General features: G+C 30.1%; 1 protein-coding gene across 1 annotated transcript in view; it reads left to right on the top strand.

Annotated features, from left to right (window-relative positions):
* LOC111619035 (structural maintenance of chromosomes flexible hinge domain-containing protein 1-like) overlaps positions 1–25,473 on the top strand; it is a 260,024-nt gene that overhangs the window by 128,081 nt on the left and 106,470 nt on the right. Inside the window, exons 23-29 of the mRNA XM_023360677.1 lie at positions 2,438–2,574; positions 2,652–2,792; positions 3,608–3,770; positions 18,409–18,476; positions 18,578–18,723; positions 18,801–18,930; positions 23,875–23,955. Of these exons, the coding sequence (XP_023216445.1) occupies positions 2,438–2,574; positions 2,652–2,792; positions 3,608–3,770; positions 18,409–18,476; positions 18,578–18,723; positions 18,801–18,930; positions 23,875–23,955 (866 nt within the window). The remainder of the gene's footprint in view (positions 1–2,437; positions 2,575–2,651; positions 2,793–3,607; positions 3,771–18,408; positions 18,477–18,577; positions 18,724–18,800; positions 18,931–23,874; positions 23,956–25,473) is intronic.

The raw sequence follows: 25,473 nt of genomic DNA, 5'->3' as shown, positions 1-25,473 counted from the left end.
AAAATTATTTTAAAGTCTGTCGCCAAAGGCCCGATGCGGGCTTACAAAGTCCGACGTTAACATTCGAAGAAGTGGCGATATTTCGGAAACTATTGGTCCTGTACCCCCGAAAATTTGAGGTAGTACTGTCAGTTCGAAGGTTGATGAAAATCCGTTGTCAATTCCGGATAAACGGTCTTCCTCTTCCGGGAAAATGGACTCCGAAAAGTCGACTTTTCAACTCGTAATATCTTCCGAAAATTTGACCCCAGGGTCATAAAAGTGGCATCACTGGACTTCTCTCACTTAGCTGAATCCGATGATATATAACTTAATATTATAGACGCACTATTATCCAAGAAAAAACTGTTTATTCAGGAGCTAAAATTCATCCAACTTGTCAGACTCGCGTCCCCCGTACTGTATGTGTACTGTAAATACAGTACATACTTGTAAATGTATATATTTTAATGTGATTTTATGTGCTTTAAACGCTTTTATAGTGATATTACGACTTCAATATTTGTGGCGGACAGACGTAAAGTCGAATAAAATGACTTAAACTGGATTTTTATTTTTCCATATACTTTTTTGACAAACGACGTATAATCGGGAACAACGTAACTCGAAACGACATAAGTCGAGGTATACCTGTATTTTATACCTGTATGTAACAAGATGTCTGTGTCCATTTTTAACAAGTTGACATGTGAGAAACTATAATTTGGTTTTTTTAATAGAAGCAACTCTGAGTTTATAGAGGTTAATTTATGTGTATAATAAACATTGTTTTGACTTTAAACATAAACATATTGAACATTATCTTGATTCAACAATGTAGCAATCCTCAACAGGATAACATATTGTTGATATTTCAAATTTCATCAAAAAATTATTTATACAATGTTATAATAGTAATGACAATGATCCAAATTTCTTGGTTTTTATTTTAATTAAATACAATGTTTTAAAATGTTATTTTTTTAAATTGTTGATTTATCTTGTTTTATTGTTGAAACTCATCTAATAGAATTTGATTTCTCATGTTTATTTTGATATGTAGCAGCTGAGAATAAGAATTTTCTTGCAGCAGTTCGTGTAATTTAGAAAATTTATTTTAGTTTGGTTTTTTTCATCTATTGTTGTATAAATCTGTTCTTCAGTCATTTGTTGATTCTTCTTAGTTTTTGTTTGTTGTTGGTATGCTGTTATGTCTTAATCATTATTAAGTCTTTGTTTTTTTTTTTTTTTCTTATAATCATTACAAATGAATTTTTTCCCCCTCTTTTTGTTATATATTATAATATTTGTACTTTTAGTTGCTTTGTTGCCTTCAGATCACAAATCTAATGTTTCTGTTCACTAATGATAGGTTTATTGATTGTCATAATTCTTAACATTATTAGTAAAGTCATTAGCAATAAGTATTTAAAAATCTGAAGGATGCATATTAAAAATACTATATACTTTTTAACATGGGGTTTTTAATGTATAATAAAGAATGATATTCTATTTTTACACGTTAAGATTGTGTTATGTAATTTGCAGATAATTTTTAACATTTTATAAATTAAAGAAAATATTAAAATATAAAATAGATGGTGAAAAATAATTGATAGATTTGATTTTATTATTTACAATTATATATAGTTTTGAGTTCTCACAAATTATTTATTAATTGTTAAAAGAGACTTTGGCATAATGAAGAATTATAATGTTTGCATTAATTTTTTAGTTTATAAAGCTTGAAAACAATACAATAATTGTGATATTCAAAAATGAATGAATAACCAAGAATTATGATAATTAACAAAAATTGTAAAAAAGTTTCAAATGCACAAAGGTTGCATAACTGATCACATACATATAAACAAATATAAGATATATACAGCTAATTATTAATTGACTGATAACAAAAGCTTCATACTTTATATGCAGAGATTGAAAATGGAGGGAAACTTTATACATACATACATACATACATACATACATACATACATACATACACACATTATTTATGTATGTTTTCTTCCATCACACACACACACATATATATATATAGAAAGAGATGACAGAGAGAATAAACACTTCCAGAAAACCTGAAATTCTCAGAGAATTTTATTTTTGAGTTTGAGTTGTTAACCAAAATAAACAATATTAGAACAATCAGTTTTTTTTTTTTGGTTACAGATATTGACTGATATATTCAACAGCTATAACCTTTAGTAAACTAAAAGTATTATGTATTGTACTGCAGTTTTTAATTAATAAATACTTTTATAAAACATGGGACTAATTTCCCTAAATTTAACCTATTTTTCTGCAATTTGTTACTAAAAACAGAGAAAATTAAACTTAAAACAAATTTCTTCAGTTAAAAATTTAAGCAGAATTTTAAGTGATCATGAAATTTTATTTTCTAATAAAATTAAAATAATTGTTAATTTTTATGTATTAGGTCCACCTCATAAACTTTTAGTTATTCCTGAAAAGGATATTGAAATTGAAAATGGAAGTTCTCCTGAATTTGAAATATCAACTATAGATATGGCTGGAAATAGTACCTGTGAACCAAAGTTAATAGCTACTTGTAAGGTACTGTTAATATCATTAAACTATTAATTTGAATTTAAAATAAATCATTTTATAAAAATTGTATTATTTTTAATTAGTTTTCAGGTTCTAATAATTCTTCTTTGCCTATGTACACTGGTGATCTATCTACTAGTGGGAAAAGCAAAATGTCAGGACCTCCTTTACATTTAAAAAATATGTTTGGTGGTGAAACATTGACTGCAAAATTTGAAGTAATAGTAAGTTGAAAGTAATTATTAAATAAATATTAAAATAATTTTAACATTGTCTTATACTGTTTGTCTGTATTTGTGTTGATCAGTTCAGATTACATTATTTTTGTTTTTATATTATATTCTTAACTTAATTATAACATTCAAAAATATTTGAAATTTGTATTCCTTATACTTTGAAGGAAGGAAGCAATCTCAATACATAGAATCATTTAAAATGTTTAATCTCATGATTTTAACCTAAGTCAGTAGTGGTTTCAGATGGTGAAAATGATATTAAGATTCTATTTAGAATTGAATCAACCAACATAGTTTTGAATGACGATGCAAAAATCTATTAATTTGCTGATTGTTTTAGGGTTTTATTAAAGATATATTTCAAACAACACAGACCATCTTGTAAGTGCTTGTAAAGTCTTACTCCTCATTATGTCTTTTAGTTTATTTAAAGTCACTTTAACTTGTTTTTTTTAACAAAGAATGTTGCTTTTTACATTTAAAGTTTAACAATGATAATGGATGTAAGAATAGAGTGAAAGATAAAATTTTATTGACGTTCACATTGAAAAATAAAAATACCATCTGAATTCATTTTTCTCAATCTTGTCCATTTTCAATGTGCAGTTAAAATTTCCCATAAGAAATAATAGAAGACAGTTTCCTATATTGTTATTTTAGCTAATAGTTGTTGAATATTTTTTGTTTTTAAAACTTTTTTAATTGTAATATTATATTTTTATGTATGAAATATTTTTATCGTATTAATTTATATTAAAAAGTTTAAAATATTTATTTTATTGTTATAAAATAATTTCTGTTAGAATCACAAGGAAATAGCCACTGTTACAAGAAAGATAATAGTAAAACCAAGTCACAAAGCAGCATCTCTTCAAGTAAGTTATATTGGAGAAAATGGTGAGAGAGTACCAATTCAAAAAGATAAAGATATTGTATGGCCAGCTGGTGATATTATTAATAATTTGGGTATGTTTTATTAAATTTAATCAATTTATTATTGATAGATATGTCCATTAATATTTTATGATATAAAATTAATAGTGAAAATATATATACAATAGCATCTGCTTATTGTAATCATTTTGGGGATTTGCTTTACTAAAGATGATGATGATTAACTAATAACATTAAACTAATTATGTAAATAAGACTACAATTAGTGAAAATTCTGGCGTATGAGGAATGACCAGCATGCCTCATAAAAATGATGAACCAGCATGTTGGAAACCTAGGGGTTACCAGCATGCCAGTTAAACTGCAACTAAAATATAAAATTAATCAGATATAACAAAACTAGTTGTTAATTAAATGTTAAGACATTCTTCTGAGTACAATAAAATAATAACATTGTAATTTGACTGACTTAAAATCAGGAAGCATGTTTTCATTCACAAAACAATTAATGACTTATTGACATTACTAGTAGTAGTTAGTGTGGGCTACATTGACCATCAACCCTGACCTTAAAAATATCATCTTTCTCTCAAATTTCACACAAAGCCATGTTAATCTGGGTAAACTGAGATAATTTATAGTGTGTTTCTTAAATTTAATATGTTTATTTTTGCATTTTTGAATTAAATAACAATAAAATTCATATAAAAAAAAAGATTTTTTTGGAATTTCAAGAGTATTTTATGTCATTACAAAGAAGACAAAGTGAAGAAATTAAATGTATAATCATAGTTTTTGATGTAATGCTTACAGTTTTACAGTTTTAGAATAAAAACTCATTTGCTTTTATGTGACATAGTTCGTTTGTTTTTTTAATGTGCCCTCTAGAGAGGGATGTATAACCTCACTTACACTGGCATGCCAGCATTCCCCTGGGATAAACTGGCCATACCATATGGAAATATTTGATTTCCTGATCTTCATGGATAGACTGGCATGCCAGTCATTCTGCAAAAATACAGTACGAGGGGTGTTCAAAAAGTATCGGACCTTTGGTCAGCAAAAATACATTTATTGATTTTGAGGTACAAAACCCTAATCCCCTTCAAAGTAGTCTCCTTGGTAATGTATACACTTCTCCCAGCACTCCTGCCATTGCTGGAAACACTGCTGGAACGCATCTTTTGGAATGGCCATCAGCCAGTCTGTCGCATTCGCATGATGTCTTCTCTTGACTAAAATTGGGTTCCTTTTAGCAGCATTTTAGCTTGGGAAATAGCCAAAAGTCACACGGAGCCTTGTCAGGAGAGTACAGAGCGAACCACAGGAATGTTGTGTTTGGTGATGAAAGTTTGAATCAGATGCGCAGAATGGGTGGGTGCATTATCATGATGGAGCTGCCAAGTTTTCGTTGACCACAGATCTGGTTGTTTGCGTCGCACAGCATCACAAAGACGACGAAGGACCTCTTGGTAGTATTCCTTTGCAATGGTTTGGCCTTGTGGTGTGTACTCACAATACACCACCCCACGGGAGTCGAAAAAACTGTCAACATGACCTTGACATTACTGCGGACCTGCCACAGTTTTTTTGGCCTCAAGGATCGTCCCCGAAAGCCTACTGAATCTTGCAAATGGTTTCCGCTTGGGTATTGCCAAGCTTTTGGCAAAATTTGATGCAATATTGCTGCTCACATTGTTCAGTCATTTTCCAACTTAGTGGAATTCGATGAGTGCTCACTACATGCCGTCACTCATAGGCAGACTGCCAGCGACTGATGCTTCCTGCAGGCGGGAAAAAATTCAGGACTGTGCATGACTGTCCCCTCCACAACTCCACCAAAAGAGACCTCCCATGCATCATTGATTTACGTGGGAAAAATAAAGGTCCGATACTTTTTGAACACCCCTCATATTATTATGGTATTAGTGGAATTTATTGAGCTGCAGTTTTCAAATTGCAGACCTATAAATTCCCACTAATGACCATCTGTCTGTCTGTTTTTCTTTAATCTTAAGAATGGAGATACAGATGAAAATTAAGACCAGATATAGAAAGGTTAGATAAGGAGACCCCAATTAACTATATACAAAGTTCTGGTCTGGATGGGAAGTCGCACAATTTCAATTCAAAAATTTTCTCCTGAATGGCGTTAGATAGATGACTTATGACTGTTGTTATAAGGAAAAGTTTGATGTACAGAGGCAAGACACTATTAAAATCAAGACAATATATTTTATAAATTAAATAAATTAAAAATATGATCAAAATTGGTGCCTGGCATTGCAGTGATGTCACAATAATTTTTTTGCTGTCTTATTCAGCTTTGATTGATATCTAGATTGAGATTAAGGAACAGGAAAAATTGTAATTTTATGTGCTATTTGTGTGTAAGAATCTTCTGATTATTTGACTTGTATATGGGGTATGACATTCGTGAAAGAAAGGATCACTGGCACTATAAGTACTTTATCCATTTTCCACAGACACTCTATTTCATGGATGAGTTCTGAGTATTTACAAATTTTTTCGGTGTGTGCAATTTGTATGTTGGTGTTAGGACAGCTATGTCTTTGTTTTGTTTGTCAATAAATGTTGTCTGGCCTGTTGTAATGGTAATCCCATTCTGTTTGTGATAATAGCTTGATTACAGCATATTTTGTATGTTTTCTGTGATCGTCTGAGGTGTATATTTGTAGTATGGTTCCTGTGTGTAATTGTTTGTGTTTGGGTGGAAGCCTTTGAAGTTTGGTAATGTTTTAAGTAATCAGTTTGTGTTAGAAGCTTGTAACCCAATGTGATATGCTGTATGGTTTCATCATTGATGTGACATTTCCCATAAGTGTTGTCTGTTAGTGTTGTGTCTTTTAAGATGTGCTCTTTGTAGTTTCTTGTATTTATGACTTGGTTTTGTTTAACAATTATGAATTCTTCTGTTTCTCCAAAGAGATATCCATGAGTCAACCAGCAGTTTGATGTAGTTCTGTCAACATGATCCTGGTTGAGATCATTAGGCCTACTGTGAAGCTCCTGAGCACAAGACTGCCTGATGGTGTCTGTGCATTTTATGTACTGTATTAGATATAGGTCAGTGTCGTGTAAGTTTAATGGTGTACTGTTTTTGTCTGAAAAAATTATTGCTTTTTTTATTTTTTTTATTAAATGTCTGTATTTGTTTTTAGTGAAGATTTACTATATTTATGAGGCCTCATCCTCCCTCTTTGAGAAAGATTGTCTTTTTAATGATGATTTAGGGTAGTGTTTATTATGTTTTGTTAATGTTGCTGTTGTTCTCTGTGTGTCCAGTGTATCACTCGAAATGAATATGTGAATAATGGGACTACATATACATTTATTGCTTTGAATGCAATTGAACCTATCTATTGGGTTGTTTGGAAAGTAAGTTGGGTNTTAAAACCTGAGTAGTCTCATGTTTAATTTTATAGTGTTTGTTATTTAATCTGTCTTTGATTGAAGGAATAAAGTTGAAACAGTGTCTCCCGGTGGTTGAAGTTTCCCACACTATTTGCCATGTACTAATTTTCCATTGTCTTAGATAGTATTTAAGTGCAGAGTTTGGAAGTCTGTTGTATGTAATTTTAGAATCGGAGTTGCAGGCACGTTTCGCTAAGAGTCGGCAATCTCATTTCCCTCATTGCCTTGGTGCGCTGGGATCCAATTGAATTTTAGGACTTTATTAGTTGCCACTTTATGGGCTTCCTTGATCATTTCGCTGCCAAGTAGGGATATGTTCCTGTCTTTTTTCAGTGTGTGCAGTGCCGTTCTACTGTCGACAAAGAACTTTGTGTTTCCATTATATTTTTCCTGATTTTCCTTTGTGTTTTAGTGCACTGTAGATCGCCCAGTATTCTGCTTGGGTATTTGAGCAGTGTTTAGCTATTTTGAGGCTGGCCTGATAGCCAATGTTGTTAGTTCCTTGTTTTTTTAATGTATATACCTGCTCCTGCACCTTCTGTTTGTTTGGATCCATCAGTAAACACTATCCACTGAAATCTGTTGTTATCTTTATTATCATAATCAAGATCTACTCTGTACAAGTTCTTTTCCGCAGGGTGTATATCAACATTTATACTGTTGTCTATTTTATCGATTTCTGTATTATTTATAATCTCAGGGACTTCTGTAATATTTTTAGGTATAATTTTATTTTTTATTTTAATTTTCTTTAATTTCCTTTTAATTTCTTCTGATGTCAATTCCCATATCTTTTCATTCTTAGCAATCCAGCTCCATGCTGACGAAATTGCTGTAATGTGTATCGCTGTAATTGCTGTAATGTGAAATTGCTGTAATTTTGTGAAGGTGGCAACACTTAATCTGTATTCGTTCGAAACATGTGCGTTTAAACTCGTGAGTGGTGATTGTGTAAATAAGAAGGTAAATTTACAAGCATTTTTGTTAAAAAGTATGAATACTCCATTAACAAATGGAAATAATATAACTTCACTAACAGAAAGTATTAATCATATAATGATTAAACAGAAAATAATTCAAACAGATAAAGTTATTAAACAATATAGTTTCAAGTGCAAAGAAAATGAAGTTCAGAAGAGAAAATTGGATAGTATGGATGAATTATTGGAACAGCTTCGTAAAGACTGTACAAAATATGAAAATGAACTAAGTCAAGTCTTACAGGAATTAGAACCTCTTAAAAGTAAGTGGACCGCTTTGAAAGATGAAAACAGCAAACAAGTAGAAAGTATAAAATTGCTGGAAGAGAAACTATCGTCTACAGATAAATTAGTGAAAGAATATAATTCTCAGCTAAGGATTAGAAGAGAAGAACGTTCAGAGCAAGCGCGCAAAAAAAACAGAGACATTAGAAAAAGAAAATGAAAGGAAACAAAAAGAAATAGAAACAGCTAAAGAAAGATTACAAAAAAAGAAAATTTCTACTTGTAAACTAAGCAAGAAATATAAAATAGCCTTAAAACATTTATTAAGATTTGGCATGATGCTTAAGAAACAAAATTTGTTAAGCCAGTTCGATACAAAAGTCCTTCACAATTCTTACGAAACATATATGAATAGTGATTTTGATATGTTAGATTTTAAGTCATCTGATGAGACAGAGGACAAAGATGCTGCAATAAGTAATAATGATGAAGTTAAAGATGATTTCTCTAATTCTTTGTTAGAAAGTGATGATGAAATGATAGATGTTCCTGAAGATGAACATTTAGGTAAAAAAGTAGAAAAATGTATTTCACCAGTGAGTTTCTAATTTTTCTAGTATATTCTTCATTATACATTTGTAATAATCATATAAAACTTGAAGACATTCTATTATGTAATATATTTATCTTCTTGAAATTCTTTATTCACATTTCTAGAAGTTTACTGCTTCTACTGAAGAAACTTCCACAAACTTATCTTCAATATCATTAAAATTTATCAAATTTTTTTTTGACACTTCCATATCAGCTTCTTACTTCAAGTTACATCAAACATAACTGTTTTATAATTATATGACTATCTTCATCTTCATCAGTAAGCATTAGAATAATTTCTCTAGCATAGGAGTGGGCAATTATTTTTTCGAAAGGCCAAATGAGAAGAAACCTGAGCAGCCAAATCAACAATAATCTGAACTTAACTATATTCAGTTATAATTTTCTCCAATTGTAAAGAGCAGTAAATAATATATTTTTGATTATGCTACTGGTAATCAAAAGACTAAGGGTATTCTCGTGTGATTCCCGCTATAGCTAATAGTGCATATGACGGCAATGTTCTATATGCCTTCGTGATTTTTATTGTTGCCATCCTTTGGACCGACATCAATTTTTTCTGTATGTGGGTGGTGTTAACGGCATCCTGCCACACGGGAACAGCATACAAAATTGCTGGTTCAATAGCAGTCTTATAAATAAGTTTACAGTTTTTCGGATTCAGTCCCCAATATTTTCCCATTATCCAATTGATTTGATTGACTCTTTGCTTGGTTTTGTTAGTGATTTCTTGGATATGGAAATGCCAACTTAAATTGGGGTCCAAATATACTCCCAGATATTTTAGAGTCTTTACTTGTTTGATCTTTTTTTCATTCATTCTTAATTTAAGGGTTTTCTGCAATTGCCCGCGCTTATTTTTTCTTGTGCACACCAATGCTTGGCACTTGTTGTAATTGATTGATAGTTGATGTTGGTTACTCCATTGTTGAATTTCGTCTAATATTTTGTTGGCCATATTCGTAAGATGATCACGATTCTGATTCTGTATCATAACCATCAGGTCATCTGCAAATGCCTGGATTGTCATATTATTTCTGTTGTCAAATTTTTGAAGCAGATTGTCGAAGACTAAATTCCACAGGGACGGTCCAGTGCGCGAGCCCTGTGGGCAGCCTCTATTAATATCCTTAATAAGGTGAATGTTGTTTGAGTGGAATTCAATATGCCTATTTTGCAGATAACTTTTAAGTAATTTCACTTCATATTTAGTATCTTGGAGTTCATCAAGTTTATCGATAATATCTTGCCATCTGAGATTGTCGAATGCTTTGGAGTAATCAATAGAAATGAGTAATGCATGTTTGTTCTTTTCCCAGGCATCATAAACAAACTTTTTAACATTAATTATTGCATGCATTGTCGATTTGTTTGACCTAAAGCCAAATTGGTTTGCATGCATTTTACCTTTGCTATTCAATTCCCAGTTGATCCTTCTAATAATTAAGCCTTCCAAAGCCTTCCCCATGGTGGGGAGAAGGCTGATAGGCCTGTAGTCCGAGGCTGATTTCGGATCTTCCTTTTTCATAATTAGCTTAATATTGGCCAATTTCCATGCATCCGGAAAATAACCTTTTTTTAGACATTCATTATATAAGATAGAAAAAACCATTGGGATTTCCATAAATGCGTTGATCAGCATTTCAGTAGTTATTTCATCCAGCCCTGGGGCCTTCTTTTTGCCCATTTTAAAGATAGCTTCCTGTATTTCTATGAAGGTGAAAAGTTTACATTGTATTCCCAGGTCCTGATCTTCTTCGTTATTTCCGTTTATTTGGGTATTTCTCATTCTTCCATTGTTATCAATACTATCCATTGGAAAGTGGTATTCCAGTAGTTTCCTGATGTTGTGCTCTATATTGTAAGTTTCTTCTTCGTTTGTGTTCTCCGTCCAGTTTAAGATGTGTGGTAAATGGAATTTTTTCTTTTTCTTTAGTACTGTTTTATGGGGAAGTTCCCAAGGGCCTTTATCGTTACACTTGTCACAAAAATCTCGCCATGCCTGTGTTCNAGAGACCTCCCATGCATCATTGATTTACGTGGGAAAAATAAAGGTCCGATACTTTTTGAACACCCCTCATATTATTATGGTATTAGTGGAATTTATTGAGCTGCAGTTTTCAAATTGCAGACCTATAAATTCCCACTAATGACCATCTGTCTGTCTGTTTTTCTTTAATCTTAAGAATGGAGATACAGATGAAAATTAAGACCAGATATAGAAAGGTTAGATAAGGAGACCCCAATTAACTATATACAAAGTTCTGGTCTGGATGGGAAGTCGCACAATTTCAATTCAAAAATTTTCTCCTGAATGGCGTTAGATAGATGACTTATGACTGTTGTTATAAGGAAAAGTTTGATGTACAGAGGCAAGACACTATTAAAATCAAGACAATATATTTTATAAATTAAATAAATTAAAAATATGATCAAAATTGGTGCCTGGCATTGCAGTGATGTCACAATAATTTTTTTGCTGTCTTATTCAGCTTTGATTGATATCTAGATTGAGATTAAGGAACAGGAAAAATTGTAATTTTATGTGCTATTTGTGTGTAAGAATCTTCTGATTATTTGACTTGTATATGGGGTATGACATTCGTGAAAGAAAGGATCACTGGCACTATAAGTACTTTATCCATTTTCCACAGACACTCTATTTCATGGATGAGTTCTGAGTATTTACAAATTTTTTCGGTGTGTGCAATTTGTATGTTGGTGTTAGGACAGCTATGTCTTTGTTTTGTTTGTCAATAAATGTTGTCTGGCCTGTTGTAATGGTAATCCCATTCTGTTTGTGATAATAGCTTGATTACAGCATATTTTGTATGTTTTCTGTGATCGTCTGAGGTGTATATTTGTAGTATGGTTCCTGTGTGTAATTGTTTGTGTTTGGGTGGAAGCCTTTGAAGTTTGGTAATGTTTTAAGTAATCAGTTTGTGTTAGAAGCTTGTAACCCAATGTGATATGCTGTATGGTTTCATCATTGATGTGACATTTCCCATAAGTGTTGTCTGTTAGTGTTGTGTCTTTTAAGATGTGCTCTTTGTAGTTTCTTGTATTTATGACTTGGTTTTGTTTAACAATTATGAATTCTTCTGTTTCTCCAAAGAGATATCCATGAGTCAACCAGCAGTTTGATGTAGTTCTGTCAACATGATCCTGGTTGAGATCATTAGGCCTACTGTGAAGCTCCTGAGCACAAGACTGCCTGATGGTGTCTGTGCATTTTATGTACTGTATTAGATATAGGTCAGTGTCGTGTAAGTTTAATGGTGTACTGTTTTTGTCTGAAAAAATTATTGCTTTTTTTATTTTTTTTATTAAATGTCTGTATTTGTTTTTAGTGAAGATTTACTATATTTATGAGGCCTCATCCTCCCTCTTTGAGAAAGATTGTCTTTTTAATGATGATTTAGGGTAGTGTTTATTATGTTTTGTTAATGTTGCTGTTGTTCTCTGTGTGTCCAGTGTATCACTCGAAATGAATATGTGAATAATGGGACTACATATACATTTATTGCTTTGAATGCAATTGAACCTATCTATTGGGTTGTTTGGAAAGTAAGTTGGGTTTTTTTCTGTGGAAAAAAACACAATAGTTTTATAATAAATAAATATTTTATTGAATTATATATCAACCATTTTGGTCAAATACCTGTTGTTATCGTTTCTAGTAGTAGCATGATTTCACATTCATAAAAGTTTTGATTGTTGCTTACAAAAAACTGATCCAAGTGATTTTTGACATAGTCATTTCAAGTAAATGTCTTACAGTTAAAAAAATTTGTATAGACCGGAACAAGTAATAATCTGAGTGTGCTCAATCTGGCGAATATGGTTGATGTGATAGCACATCTCATCTAAGTTATAACAGTTTCTGACGAGTTACCAAACTTGTGTGAAATCTGACATTATTGTGGTAAAACACTAAACCTGTTTTGTCGATCAATTCTGGCCATCTTTTCTGTTTGATGATATTACTCAATTTGTTTACTCGATGGCAGTACACTTTCCAATCAATTGTTAAATTGACTGGTAAAAGCTCCAAAAAAAAAATTTCCTTAAAATCCCACCAAAGAGAGCATCTCTCTTTAAGAACATGTGGAACCCATATTTGCTTTGAAATGAAACCAATTTGTTTCAAGTAACCATAAACAGTTCAATTTGACAAATTTAATCTTTTAGTGATTTCACGTGTTGTTATTTGGCAGTTTGCTTCAATCAGTACCTTTATTTTGTTTTTATTGGCTTTAACTGGCCATCCAGAACATGGTGCATCTTCAATATTGAAATTGCCAGAACGAAATTTTGTAAACCAGTTCTGTCGTTCTGTCAATACATCTCCATACACGTCACACAATTTTTTTCTTGCTTGAACAGCATTCTTACCTTTTTGGTAGTAAAAAATATTCTGAAAATGCTGCTTTTGATCTTCCATATTTGATGGGACACAAAATATAAAAATTGCACAAAATCAAACAAAATTTTTTACAAATAAGCCTTAAAATGCCAGATGTCAAAATATATAATGATAATACGATTTAGAATGAAAATGGAGGGAAAAATATGACTAATCTGTCTAGTGGTAAAAAAAAACGAACTTACTTTCCGAACAACCTAATATTTTGAATCTCACGAGAATGAGGAAAAAAAAATTGAGACAGACAGGTTTTGAGATATAGAGGTTCCTATGCAGTAAGCAGTAATATGTTTGATTGGAAGTATATACTGTACTTGCTGTTTTATTTTATTAATACAATAGCAATACAGTAGATATCTGTATTGGGTGTAAATAAAACATTTTTGACATATCTTAATAGAAATAGTTTGACAATAGTTTTTGATACCAAACTTTTTCAACCAATAAGACACAAGTTAAACTTGTAGTCATTCAGAGGAAAGTAGTGTTAATTGCAACTAAGTATTATATTGCAAGAGATATTTCTTAGTTACTGTTTAACCTATCAAAATGTAGTCACAGAACTTTGAATTTGTAATTGACACTTCAGTCTGTAATTTGAGATAAAGATTTTGCAAGAAATTATTTGAGATAAACTTGGAAAATATATTGAATTTAGGCTGAAAATCCAGGGAAGAAAATGAATTTTGATATAATTGTGTTTGAGATAGATTCAACTGTATATTTAATTTAAAAGTACACAGCAGAGATAGATTACAATCTTACTACAACACCTGAGCATTTGCTGAGAGAATTCTCTATTAACAAATGTTTTCACCCTACTGCCAAAGGCCATCATCAGGTTTTTAAGTCAGTTTTAGAAAATGTTCCACAGATAGAACATTTTCTATGAATGATAACAGTAAATGAATTATGATTAGTAAAACAGTTTTTATAGCATATTATAAGTCGTGTGTTGATCTGCTAATTTTGATAGGATTAAATGACTGAAAACATTATCTATGATTACAGTAAATGGAAATTCTGTTGTATTCAATTAAATTCTTAAGTAGTATCATTCTTTTCTTAGTCATTAACATTCTGTTTTTTGTTAAAAAATATATATTACTGTATTGTTTTTAAATCATGCTGTTATCATGAAGACAATTGTTTAATTCATGAACTTAATAAAATATCAGGTCAGTCCATAAGTTCGTGCGCATTTTTATCTACAAAAAAAGCAACAAAAAATTTTAATTAAATCTTATTTCAATCTATGATGTATTCACCATTATTTTGTACAATTTCTTGCCATCTTGATGGTAGCTTTTTAATCCCGTCTTTGTAAAATGATTTCGGTTTTGAATCAAAATATTCAGAAATAGCCTTTTTTACATTGTTCTCATCCTCAAAAGTTTTTCCTTTTAAAAAATTCTGCAAACTCCGAAAAAGATGATAATCACTGGGAGCAATATCTGGCAAATATGGTGGATGAGGTAAAATTTCCCAGTTGAAGCTTTTGAGTTGAGCAGTTGACGTTGTTGTCAGTTAGCTATTGACAGTTCATGTGGTATCCATTTTCCTAGCTTTGAAACTTTTCCGATTTGTTGTAGATGTCTATGAACAGTTCCATGGGATGAATTTAAACGTTCCGCAATTTCATCAACTGTTAAAGATGGTTCTGCTTCAACTAGTGCAGAGAGAGCATCATCATCAAAGTCAACAGGTCTTCCAGTACGAGCCTTATCCTCCACACTAAAATCATTATTTCTAAATCTTTCAAACCACTTCTGCGCAGTCCTTACACTAATTACAGTTTGATTATGAACAGTATTTAATTTTTTGGCTGCATTTGTAGCATTCTCATCACTTAAAAATAAAAAGTATAAAACATGTCTCTTATATTCATCTGTTACTTCCATTTTAACGAAAATAAACAACTGAAATGTTCCCAATTCTGAACAGTATTATATGAATGAGATCCAATTTAACACTTCAGTGTAAAAAGTATCACATTAGACTGGCATTTTTAACAGCAAAACAAGATTTTTCTTAAGGTCATAAAATATGCACGAACTTATGGACTGACCTGATACTATATTTATTTATTTATTGTCATGTTTAGATAACTTTAACCACCTACATACAAATCATTTTATTTTATATATTAAAGTTTCACTAAAGATAAGATACAAAAAATTTTTATAAGTATAGAATTAAGTAAAAATTGCATTAAATAAATTGTATTAAAATATAGAATATAACAAATTATTCTTAACTGACAATAACTCTGTTTTTACAACAATAATAATATTTTATGTAGATTGAATAAACAATACATAATTAAACTTGTAGATTTCTTCTTCAGACTTCTGTATTAGATCCAGCAGAAACCATAAGAAAAAATGTTTTTAAATTTGTTCCTAATTCGATTTATATTCTATGATCAGCATAATTTATATAGGATGTTTGAAAAGTTACAATGAGTGAGAAATTTGTAATGACATTAACATTATACATACAATATTACTAGAGGATTTGATCCCGGGATCTCGAAAATCGGGATCCCGGGATCGAATAAGTATAATCCCGAAATCCTGGGATTAGAAATAAAGACCGGGATCGAATTCCCTAAATATTACATAAAAAACCTGTAAGTTGTATGCAATATCATAAATATAACTTTAATGTAATTACAAATTTTTCATCGCACAGTAAGTTTTTGGACACCCTATATTTTAGTCCACAAATGTTACAGAAATGACAGACAAACAATATACTTAAATATTTTTTAACTTAAAAGTTTATCATCTTTAATAATTGAAATTTAGAAAATGATTAAATATAATATTTTTAAATGTAAAGAATGCTAGCTGATTTAAAGTTTTAAATATTGAAATTCAGTTTAAAACTCCTTAGTATCTGTTTGTTTGTTAAATTTAAGTAAAATATTTTTGCAGATAATTTGAATATTCTGCGTTTCTACTTATAGTCAAACTCAGTTATAATGAACACAGATATAATGAGTTTATGGTGATAAGGAGCAAAACATCTTAACCATTTTATTTTACATGTATTTCCATACATTTTCTCACAGTTATAATGAGCGTACTCCATGGATACGCTGAGCAAATTTTTGATAGCTATGCAAACACACAAACATTCTTAATTGTTCAAGTAGTAAGAAATGCAATACTGAATTTTTGGAAGGGATAAAACTGGAAGGATTACTTAGTTTTATGACCACTGGATAATTCATTTTACAACCTGCATGGATTACAGGCCTATTTATCACTTAACTTTCTCTTTGGAGACCATTCCTCTATTTCTTGACTAACTTTCAGCCTTACTCTGTCAATTTACATAATCATCACTACAATTGTAAAATTACTGTATACTCTAGTTAGAAATAACCCTTCTATGAGAAAGATGTCTATGGAGAAAAAAGTTTATCTTGGTTTACGAAAAAGTAAAAATTATTTGCGAGATAGAATGTGGCACTAAAAATGTCAAAGTGTGTAGAAAGTTTTCTTTATCTTCAGTAGTATCGGCATTGTGGAAAAATAAAGCAATCATCAATTTTAAGATTTCTAGATAAGAAGACTAACTGAAATCAGGCATATTATTAATTATTATTATCTTTAATTACAGAAAATAAATTGTTTAATATTAATTATATTGTGGTTTATACTGTATTTTTATTAATAGTTATATAATGTATTTATATTTTTTTAAATTATCTTATTTAGAATAAAAAAAATTTAAAAGATAGATTTTACTAATCATCAATGATGTAACTACAGATTTTGCCACCTTTACATTTGTGCCCAAAGCAGCTGCCTATTCTCACCCTAATTACATTACTGCTCTTCATGGATATAACAAGTAACAGTTATAACAAGGAAATCTTGCCAGTCCCTTAACGCTTGTTATAACTGAGTTTGACTGTATGTTGTTTTTGAAGTTCCATTTTCACAAACAAACAATCCTGATGTAAATTAATTTTGTTATTTTGAAATTGGGAAAATAAAAAAAATGAAAGATTTTATTGATTGATAGCACAAAATTTTTATACTGTTATTTATATTAATTTTTATGTATTTGATTTTGTATTTTACTAGATTGTTGTCATATTTATTGAAAATTTCATTTATTGTTACTTTTTATATTTTAGTTTATATGTTGAAGGAACAATTTCTTTCAGTGAAGATTTATGTATTCAATATAATATATAAACATTTTTTGGTATTTTTTAAAATTGTTTGACTTTGTTATGAGTAAGTATACAATTGCTTGAAGGAACAAATTGTACAGGAACACAAAATTAAAATGGTTATACAGACTTTTATTGATTCCTGAGGATATGCATTTTAGACATATTCCTCATCAGTCCTCCTGTTCAACCCGTATGTCATCATTATCAGCATAAGTCTCTAACGCTATAGTTGACAGCTTTTTTCTTATAGAAGCTGTCTTTCTTATACCTTCTTTCTTTTATAAGGTAGAAGCTATCAACTACAGCATTAGTGACTTATGCAGGTAATGATGATGTATGGGTTGAAATGCAAGATATAAAATTGTTACACAGAATTTCAGATAGATCACATCTTAAATACTTTATCAGTCCTTATTTTAATTTTACATCAGTCTTGATGACAGAAGTTACATGTATATTATAGATAATAGTGACAACTGGATTTCAATATAGAATAAAATATCTGTATTTTATAAAAGGGATTATGTTAAAATTCTATTAAAATAATAAAAATTAAAAGTTGTTATAAAGAAACTTGTATGTTCTGCAAATTATGAAAGGAGGGAGTACAATAAAATGCAATTAAAACTGTGGAATTAAAAGGTTGGTAAAAGAAAAAGGAATAAAACTCATTAGAATGTTAAAAACAGGTATAAAATCCACTGTATGACTTCACATTTGTTTTACTTTCTCTCAAAATATTTTTTAATGCTTTGAATATCCAAAAAACTCTTATTATAAGTAATGAACATTTTAGAATTTTTAATGTAATTTTAATCGGGTATATTTTTTTAGAATATGAAGTTTTTGATGAAGGTGGTCGACCAATTGCTATAACTCAGAAAATTTCACAAAAACTAAAGGTATAAATTTGAATGTAAACATATTAATTACTCTTAAACAGAAATATTTTAGGTTAATTTAAAAATTGATATAACAGTTAAAAAAGTTTTTTTAAAATTAGGTTAATTGGACTGCACAACCTTCCAGAGAATTATTTTCTGCTGGGAAATTACCAGATATTGAAACTCCTCAGTCAGTTAAACAAAATATGTATTGTTCTGTCAGTCTGTCTAATGGGCATGTCATTGATTTTGGTTTTAATGTAAAGTAAGTTAATTAATCAAAGTTATATTCATTTTATTCTGAAAGACAATTGCTCTGAAAATATTATATAAATTTATTAGGCCAAAACATGGAGATCCTTCTTATATAAAAGCAACTGTTAGTGGAAAAGATAAAGTGCGAATTGGAGAAGTTTTGCAATCAGACATTCTAGTCACTGTTGCAGATAAACATGGAAATCCATATAAAAAAGTAAGAAATTTTATTTAATAATTTAAAAATTTATTTTTTAACAAAAATGTTTTGTAATATTTTAATAGTAAAATAAAATTCAGCTATTTTAAATTTTTTGAGAACACATATTCAAAATAAACAAAATCTCTTTATAGTTCTTTTTACATACAGATTACAATATTCATGTATATAATAATCTATGCTAATATAATAGATTATATTATATTATATTTATTTATGTTAAAATAAATTGATGATGAGATTCCATTTATTTTGAAAATGTTTAAAAAAAATTTAACCATAACATCTTACATCTTATCAGTTTTTTGTGGATATTAATTCACTACACTTAATTCAATAGTGATTTTATTTCCAGATTTATTACATAAAAAACAGGGTTCTAGTAATGATCTTTTACATTATTAGTTTTTATTTCTTTCTCCAATATGCAATATGAATATTATTAGAAACCTGGCCTTGATGTAATAAGTCTGGAAATAAAATCACAATTGAGTTAAGTATGGTGAATTACCTGAAAACTTAACCAGACAAAGATTAAGTTCTTTCTTGTTATATCCTTGTGTATAATATCAGTTTTGAAATTTTATATACTACAAGGTCCACATTCGTGTGTTAGGCAGAGGCTCAAATTTGAAAAATAGGCTTGACTATCGGTGGAGAAAGCATCACCGGCTTAAGCATGGCACTGCAATGCCCTCAATAGACGTGAGGAACCAACCTAGCCTTAGTGTTTTTGTGGCAATGCATTTACAGATCACAAAGGCTTGAAAACCACACCAATGGATGAAATGGACAATGGAAATGAATGAGTTTATCATTTGTACTTACCACACCATCACAAGACTCGAAACAAACATAACAAACTGGTGTAGTTGTTGTCTATATGCAAGTATATAGACAACAACTACACCATAGAATCACAAAACAATATCCTCACCTCACTGTCACTGAACAAAGGGTTGTTGATTAAAAAAGAACTACTATGCACAACAATCTTATCCCACAAACAACACTCGAACTTATCAAACAATACATTGCTGATCAAATACATCAACAAACAGAAACATTTAACATTACTGTAATGAAGATCACTCAACCTGTCAGGATAATCCAGCAACAAGCATTGATAATAACACACACGCAACAATTACCACTAATGATACTACAGACACTGCCTCGTCCACCACTAATAACATAGACATAGATTTAGTTAATATGCTCTCACTTATATTTCAGGAAACACTCACTAAATATTCAGGTACAGATCCCACACAAAGACCACAAATACCAAAAATCAACACATCAAAGGTAGTAGGAAAAACACTAAATTATGTAAACACTCACTTACTACCAGACTACATTCATTCAATTTTTACACTCTCAGACATTCATACATTAGTTTATGCTGGGGCAGTCACAGTAGTGACATACTATGGATTGAAAATACAATCACACACAGATACACACAAAACACAATTCTATCACAATCCTGCCTGGCAAAGAAGAATAGAAACACAAATAAATGACATTAGACAGCAATTAGGCAGGCTGACACAATACACTAAAAACAACCTAACACCAAAATTAAAGAAACAACTCAAAAACATTTTCAAGAAAATCAAAACACACACAAAACATGAACATCACAACACACACATTACAGAATACATTGATACACTAAAACAAAAACTTGCAGCCAAAGCACATAGACTGAAACAATACAAAAACATGTTCACTGCGAAAACAACAAAATAAGTTATTTACAAACAATGAAAAACTCTTTTACAGAGAAATTAGTATCAAAACACTGATACACAGCACAGTGGCATACCAACAGAAGAAGAACTCACAACTTATTGGTCTTCTCTTTGGTCCAGTGCTGTTACACATAGTGTTGATACAGGCTGGATCGAGGAGAACAAAAACTTGCACAACAAACCTACTATGCCCTGTGCTGAAATAAATGTACACTACATGTGATATGCTGTTAACAGAACACACAACTGGAAGACACTTGGTGTAGACAACATTCACAATTTCTGGTACAAAAAGTTTACATCATAGCACCAGGAACTACCTAAACACCTAACACACATCATCATCAATCCACAATACATGCCAAAATTTTTTACTTGGCATCACCTACCTAAAAACAAAAATACCACAGACCCCACACAATACAGATTAATTACATGTCTTTCAACACTACAAATTATTGATATCCTGTATTGCAAACAAAATATACAAACGTGTTGAGGAACACAGCATTCTTACAGAACAACAAAAAGGTTGCTGTAGAAATCATGGGATGAATAAACTGTCACTATAAAACTATCAAAAACATATTAATTTCTGTTGTTGTTACTAAGATGATGTGATAAAATTCTTTTCTACATGTTATAAATATTTCTTACATAATTTATTTATTTAATAATATATAATTTATATATTTAATTATATTATATGTATTTTATTGCATTAATATGTTTTTTATGTCATTTTACATAAATTTTTTGTAATAACATACAAACATTTTATATTTTTTAATAGTTTTGATTATTTTCAAAATTACATTGTAAGAAGAAATTCATTTACTTATTTTTTAGCAATGAAAATAAGCTTTTTGAAGTCTTTAACTATATAAATAACAACATTATCTGAAACTGTTACATGCACTTCTTATACTAAACCACAGATATAATGCATGTGATTTATAAATAAAACAGATTTGAAAATGTTTAAGTTTTATTATATGTTAAATTTGACATACAGTGGAACCTGGTTATTTTGAACTGGGATAACTCAAAATCATGTTTACTTGAAGACATTTTCTTTCCCTGATTGTTTAGCATAGGGATTTACATATTAAATCAAACTGGTTAACTCGAATTCGTTGCACTGTTTAACTCAAATGGGATTTTGATACAGTATTTTCATAAACACTCCAGAATCAAATCTATCCGATGAACAAAGCTATAATAAATATAAATACGGCACACTAACCTTGTATAGCTTTGCAGTTTGCAGATGGCTTTTCATTTTTTTTGGATTTTAATATTACATTCAATGATAGCAGATACAACTGAGATATACCAAAAACCGAGTACCATCCCGATATACATCCCAGCCAGCTCTAACGATCCATACAACTACAAAATGGCAGCCTTTGGAGTGCTTATCAGAAGGTCCTACACATACTGCAATAAAGAACAAGACAAATGGAGAGAAATAAGAATAGCAGAAATTGCTGAAAACCATGGCTATAAAAAAGGTCTAATATATAGAATGGCAGACAAGCAAAAAACCAATTGAATAGGGCTCCAAAAAATGGTTTGCAGCAAGATGAGCTTCCCTACCATATTGCTATAACATATGAGTGCCATATGCAGTTTCTATATCAAGAAATGAGAAAGATCGGGTGGAAATTGAAAGAACATCAGGAATGTATGAAATCCTGCTAAGATATAACAGATTCAATAGAGATATCGTATATATCATGTCTACAAAACGATCACTCAAACAATGCCTCCATGAACACAAAACAGATATTGAAAAGAGGAAAAGCACTAACACCCTAGCTATATATGCCAATGAAAACAGCATTACACCTGAATTGCAACAAGCGATAATGATCCGGCAAACTTGGCATATAAATCAACTACGGAATCTGGAGGCATTAGAAATTTTTAAAGCAGACTGCAAAGACCTGTCAATCAATTTAAAAGACAAAAAACAACTTTTGAGAGCATGGCAGAGAGTTGTTTTTTGAATACTATGTATGACCTGGCACGTTAATGGTTAGTGCAGGTGCACATCTTTTGGAAATTTAAAATTTAAAAGCATTTTTAAAAATAAATTCAAAGATAGAAACATTTGGAATGTTTAAAATTGGAAGCTAAATTGAACTCAGATCACACCAGAAAAATTTTTATAGAACACCTGAAGAAAGTTCTAGGGTGGATCAAATATGTTAGTGTTACGTTTCTAAAATTAACTGCGAAGCTATACAAGGTTAGTACAACGTATTTATATTTAACACTCCAGAATCTTAATTTAAATAAAATAATTAACATTTATCTATTGAAAAAACTAATCAGAAACTTCTTATAAAGTGGGAGAACCACATACAGTAAAAATAAACATTGTGTGATGTGACTGTGGGCAGGGGGTTTTGGCTTCCATACAATGTGTGTGACTTATCAGTATATAAGCCAAACACATTGTCTGGAAGCAAAAAAAAAAAGTTAAAGAAAGCAAGTTTGAATGGCAGTTACAGTATTAATTGCCATTCAAACTTTCTTTTTTTTTTTTAACTTAACTTTTTTTTGTTATTGTTTTGTTTTATTTGATTGCTGAAAAATTTATATAACTAGTTGACATAGTAAATAAATGGATTTTTGATGGATTAATTAAAGAAAATGATTTTAATCTGATTCTATGTAAAAATTTTAACCTTCATGGCAAAATTTTAAAAATATAACAATTATAGAGTATATATTTGATAAAAAATAAAAAAAAACATTAATTCTAGGCACAAAATATTGCAATTTAAAAAGTCATTACTAAACACTTAGAAGTGAATGGATCAACATTTTGGGAAAGCATATTTCTAAGTAGCTTATTTAACCACGTGGTTAAGCATCACTGGGTTTCTGGACAACACCAGAGGTTTATATTGACACAATGATTCTGCATAAGACCAATGGAATAGATTCATTAATACGGTCACCAATGCACAAAATCTTCATTTTTTAGCTGAATGTCATAACTCAAAACTTCTTAACTTGAAGACCAAATTTTTTTTCCCAACCAATCTGAGTTAATCAGGTTTTACTGTATTTGTAGTAGCAAATCATATTGAGATTGGCCAGATGGCATGATGTTTTTTTTATAAATTAAATTTAGAAATTTGAAAAATTTCATTTTTAAATTTATTTTCAGCTGTCTTTTAAAAATTTAGTCGATCTGTTGATAATAGCTGATGGAATTGATTATACCCACTTGGAAAAGGCTGTAGGCCAGGTTAGTATAACTTTTTATGTTGAACTCGTATTGTGTTTGAAAGTCATACAGAAATTCAATCTTCAATTTTTTAATACATATAGCAATCACTTGCATGACTTTTGTACCATTAACTTATTTATTTTGAAAATCATTTCAATTGCATAATTATTTATAAAGTAAACAAATCTTGCTACTATTTTAATTTACCTTTACATATTATTATAATCTAACAGAAACTTTTGTGTAAAAATTTAATTAAAAACTACTATTTTATTCTTACTAGCATCCCCATCGCGGCCTGCCCACTCTTATATACATATAGAACTTAGAAAATTTGAACTAATTGTTCATTAATTATTTTTGAGTGATCAATGTGTAGTATTGCAGTAGAGTTTTGCAAATTATAAAAAAATAAAATCATAAAACTTCTGAATAAGTTATATTGATGTGAAACCTAAAAAATTCCTCGCTACACGCATTCGATTCTGAGCCGAACGAATTCGTTGCCCTTCCAGTCTTTGCTGTAGAAGTGTAGATTCACGTCGTCTACAATTATGAACTGTTTCTTCCTATTCGTGCTCTTGCAGCTCTCGGCATTATTTATCAATCAATCTCAAAAATATTCACCAATAACTATTTCGAATATTTTGTACAATTACCTGCAGAAACGATTCGAAAACCCGCCATAAGTACTGTACACATACGGCCATCTAGCGTGATGACGTCACTTTTTTAATTCCTCAAAGATTTTGCTAATTAACTAATTATAATTTAATGTCAGTTCTTCAAATATAATAGTAAACTTCAATAATAGACTTTTCTTATAGACAGCGTGTGTCGCCATCTAGTGAAGAGAGAGAGAGAAATAGACAGACAAAAATCCATTGCAGTTTTATTTAATTAATAAAAAATCTGTAGGTTTGATTAATGGTAAACATTCCAGGGATCATAAAGATGCTACAGTTAAAGTTTGGTAACAATTGGTTCAGTAGTTTTCACGGTTAGTGGTCACAAACGAAAAATACGTTGTCTCTTTATATAGTAGTATAGATTTATACTTTTATCACTTTCTATGTTAGATTTTTGTTGATATTAGAATATATATTACATAATGTCAGTCTAATCACTCAATATATGTTAATTTTTCTTATATTTTAATTATTTCTAATTATTTTATTTTATCAGTATTGTACTTTTATTAAACAAAGAATATATCTTTGAATAAAATAAAAAATTATTTCAATTTCTTTTGTTTGTTTATCAAATAATTATAAAATTAAACTCCCAGTTATTGCTCAAAACTTACATTCATGCTCTGTCTTGTTTTCAATTGTTTATTTGTTTAATTAATTAATTAACTTAGATTGTTGAATTTTTGTTTTTATTTGCTTTGTATTTGCATTAGTTATTAAAATTAAATTTGAACTTTCTAGATATCTCACTAACTTATTTTTTACTCTACAGAACGAGAAACTAATTTAATCCACATTTCAGTAAAAATGTTAAATAAATGTTCCAAAAAATGAAAAATAATTT

Source organism: Centruroides sculpturatus, unplaced genomic scaffold, assembly GCF_000671375.1.
Source record: "Centruroides sculpturatus isolate CEXI.00-Female unplaced genomic scaffold, Cexi_2.0 scaffold38, whole genome shotgun sequence".
NCBI classification, from domain to species: Eukaryota; Metazoa; Arthropoda; class Arachnida; order Scorpiones; family Buthidae; genus Centruroides; species Centruroides sculpturatus.
Note: the sequence above shows the minus strand (reverse complement) of the source record. Positions and strands in the feature narration are given on the sequence as shown.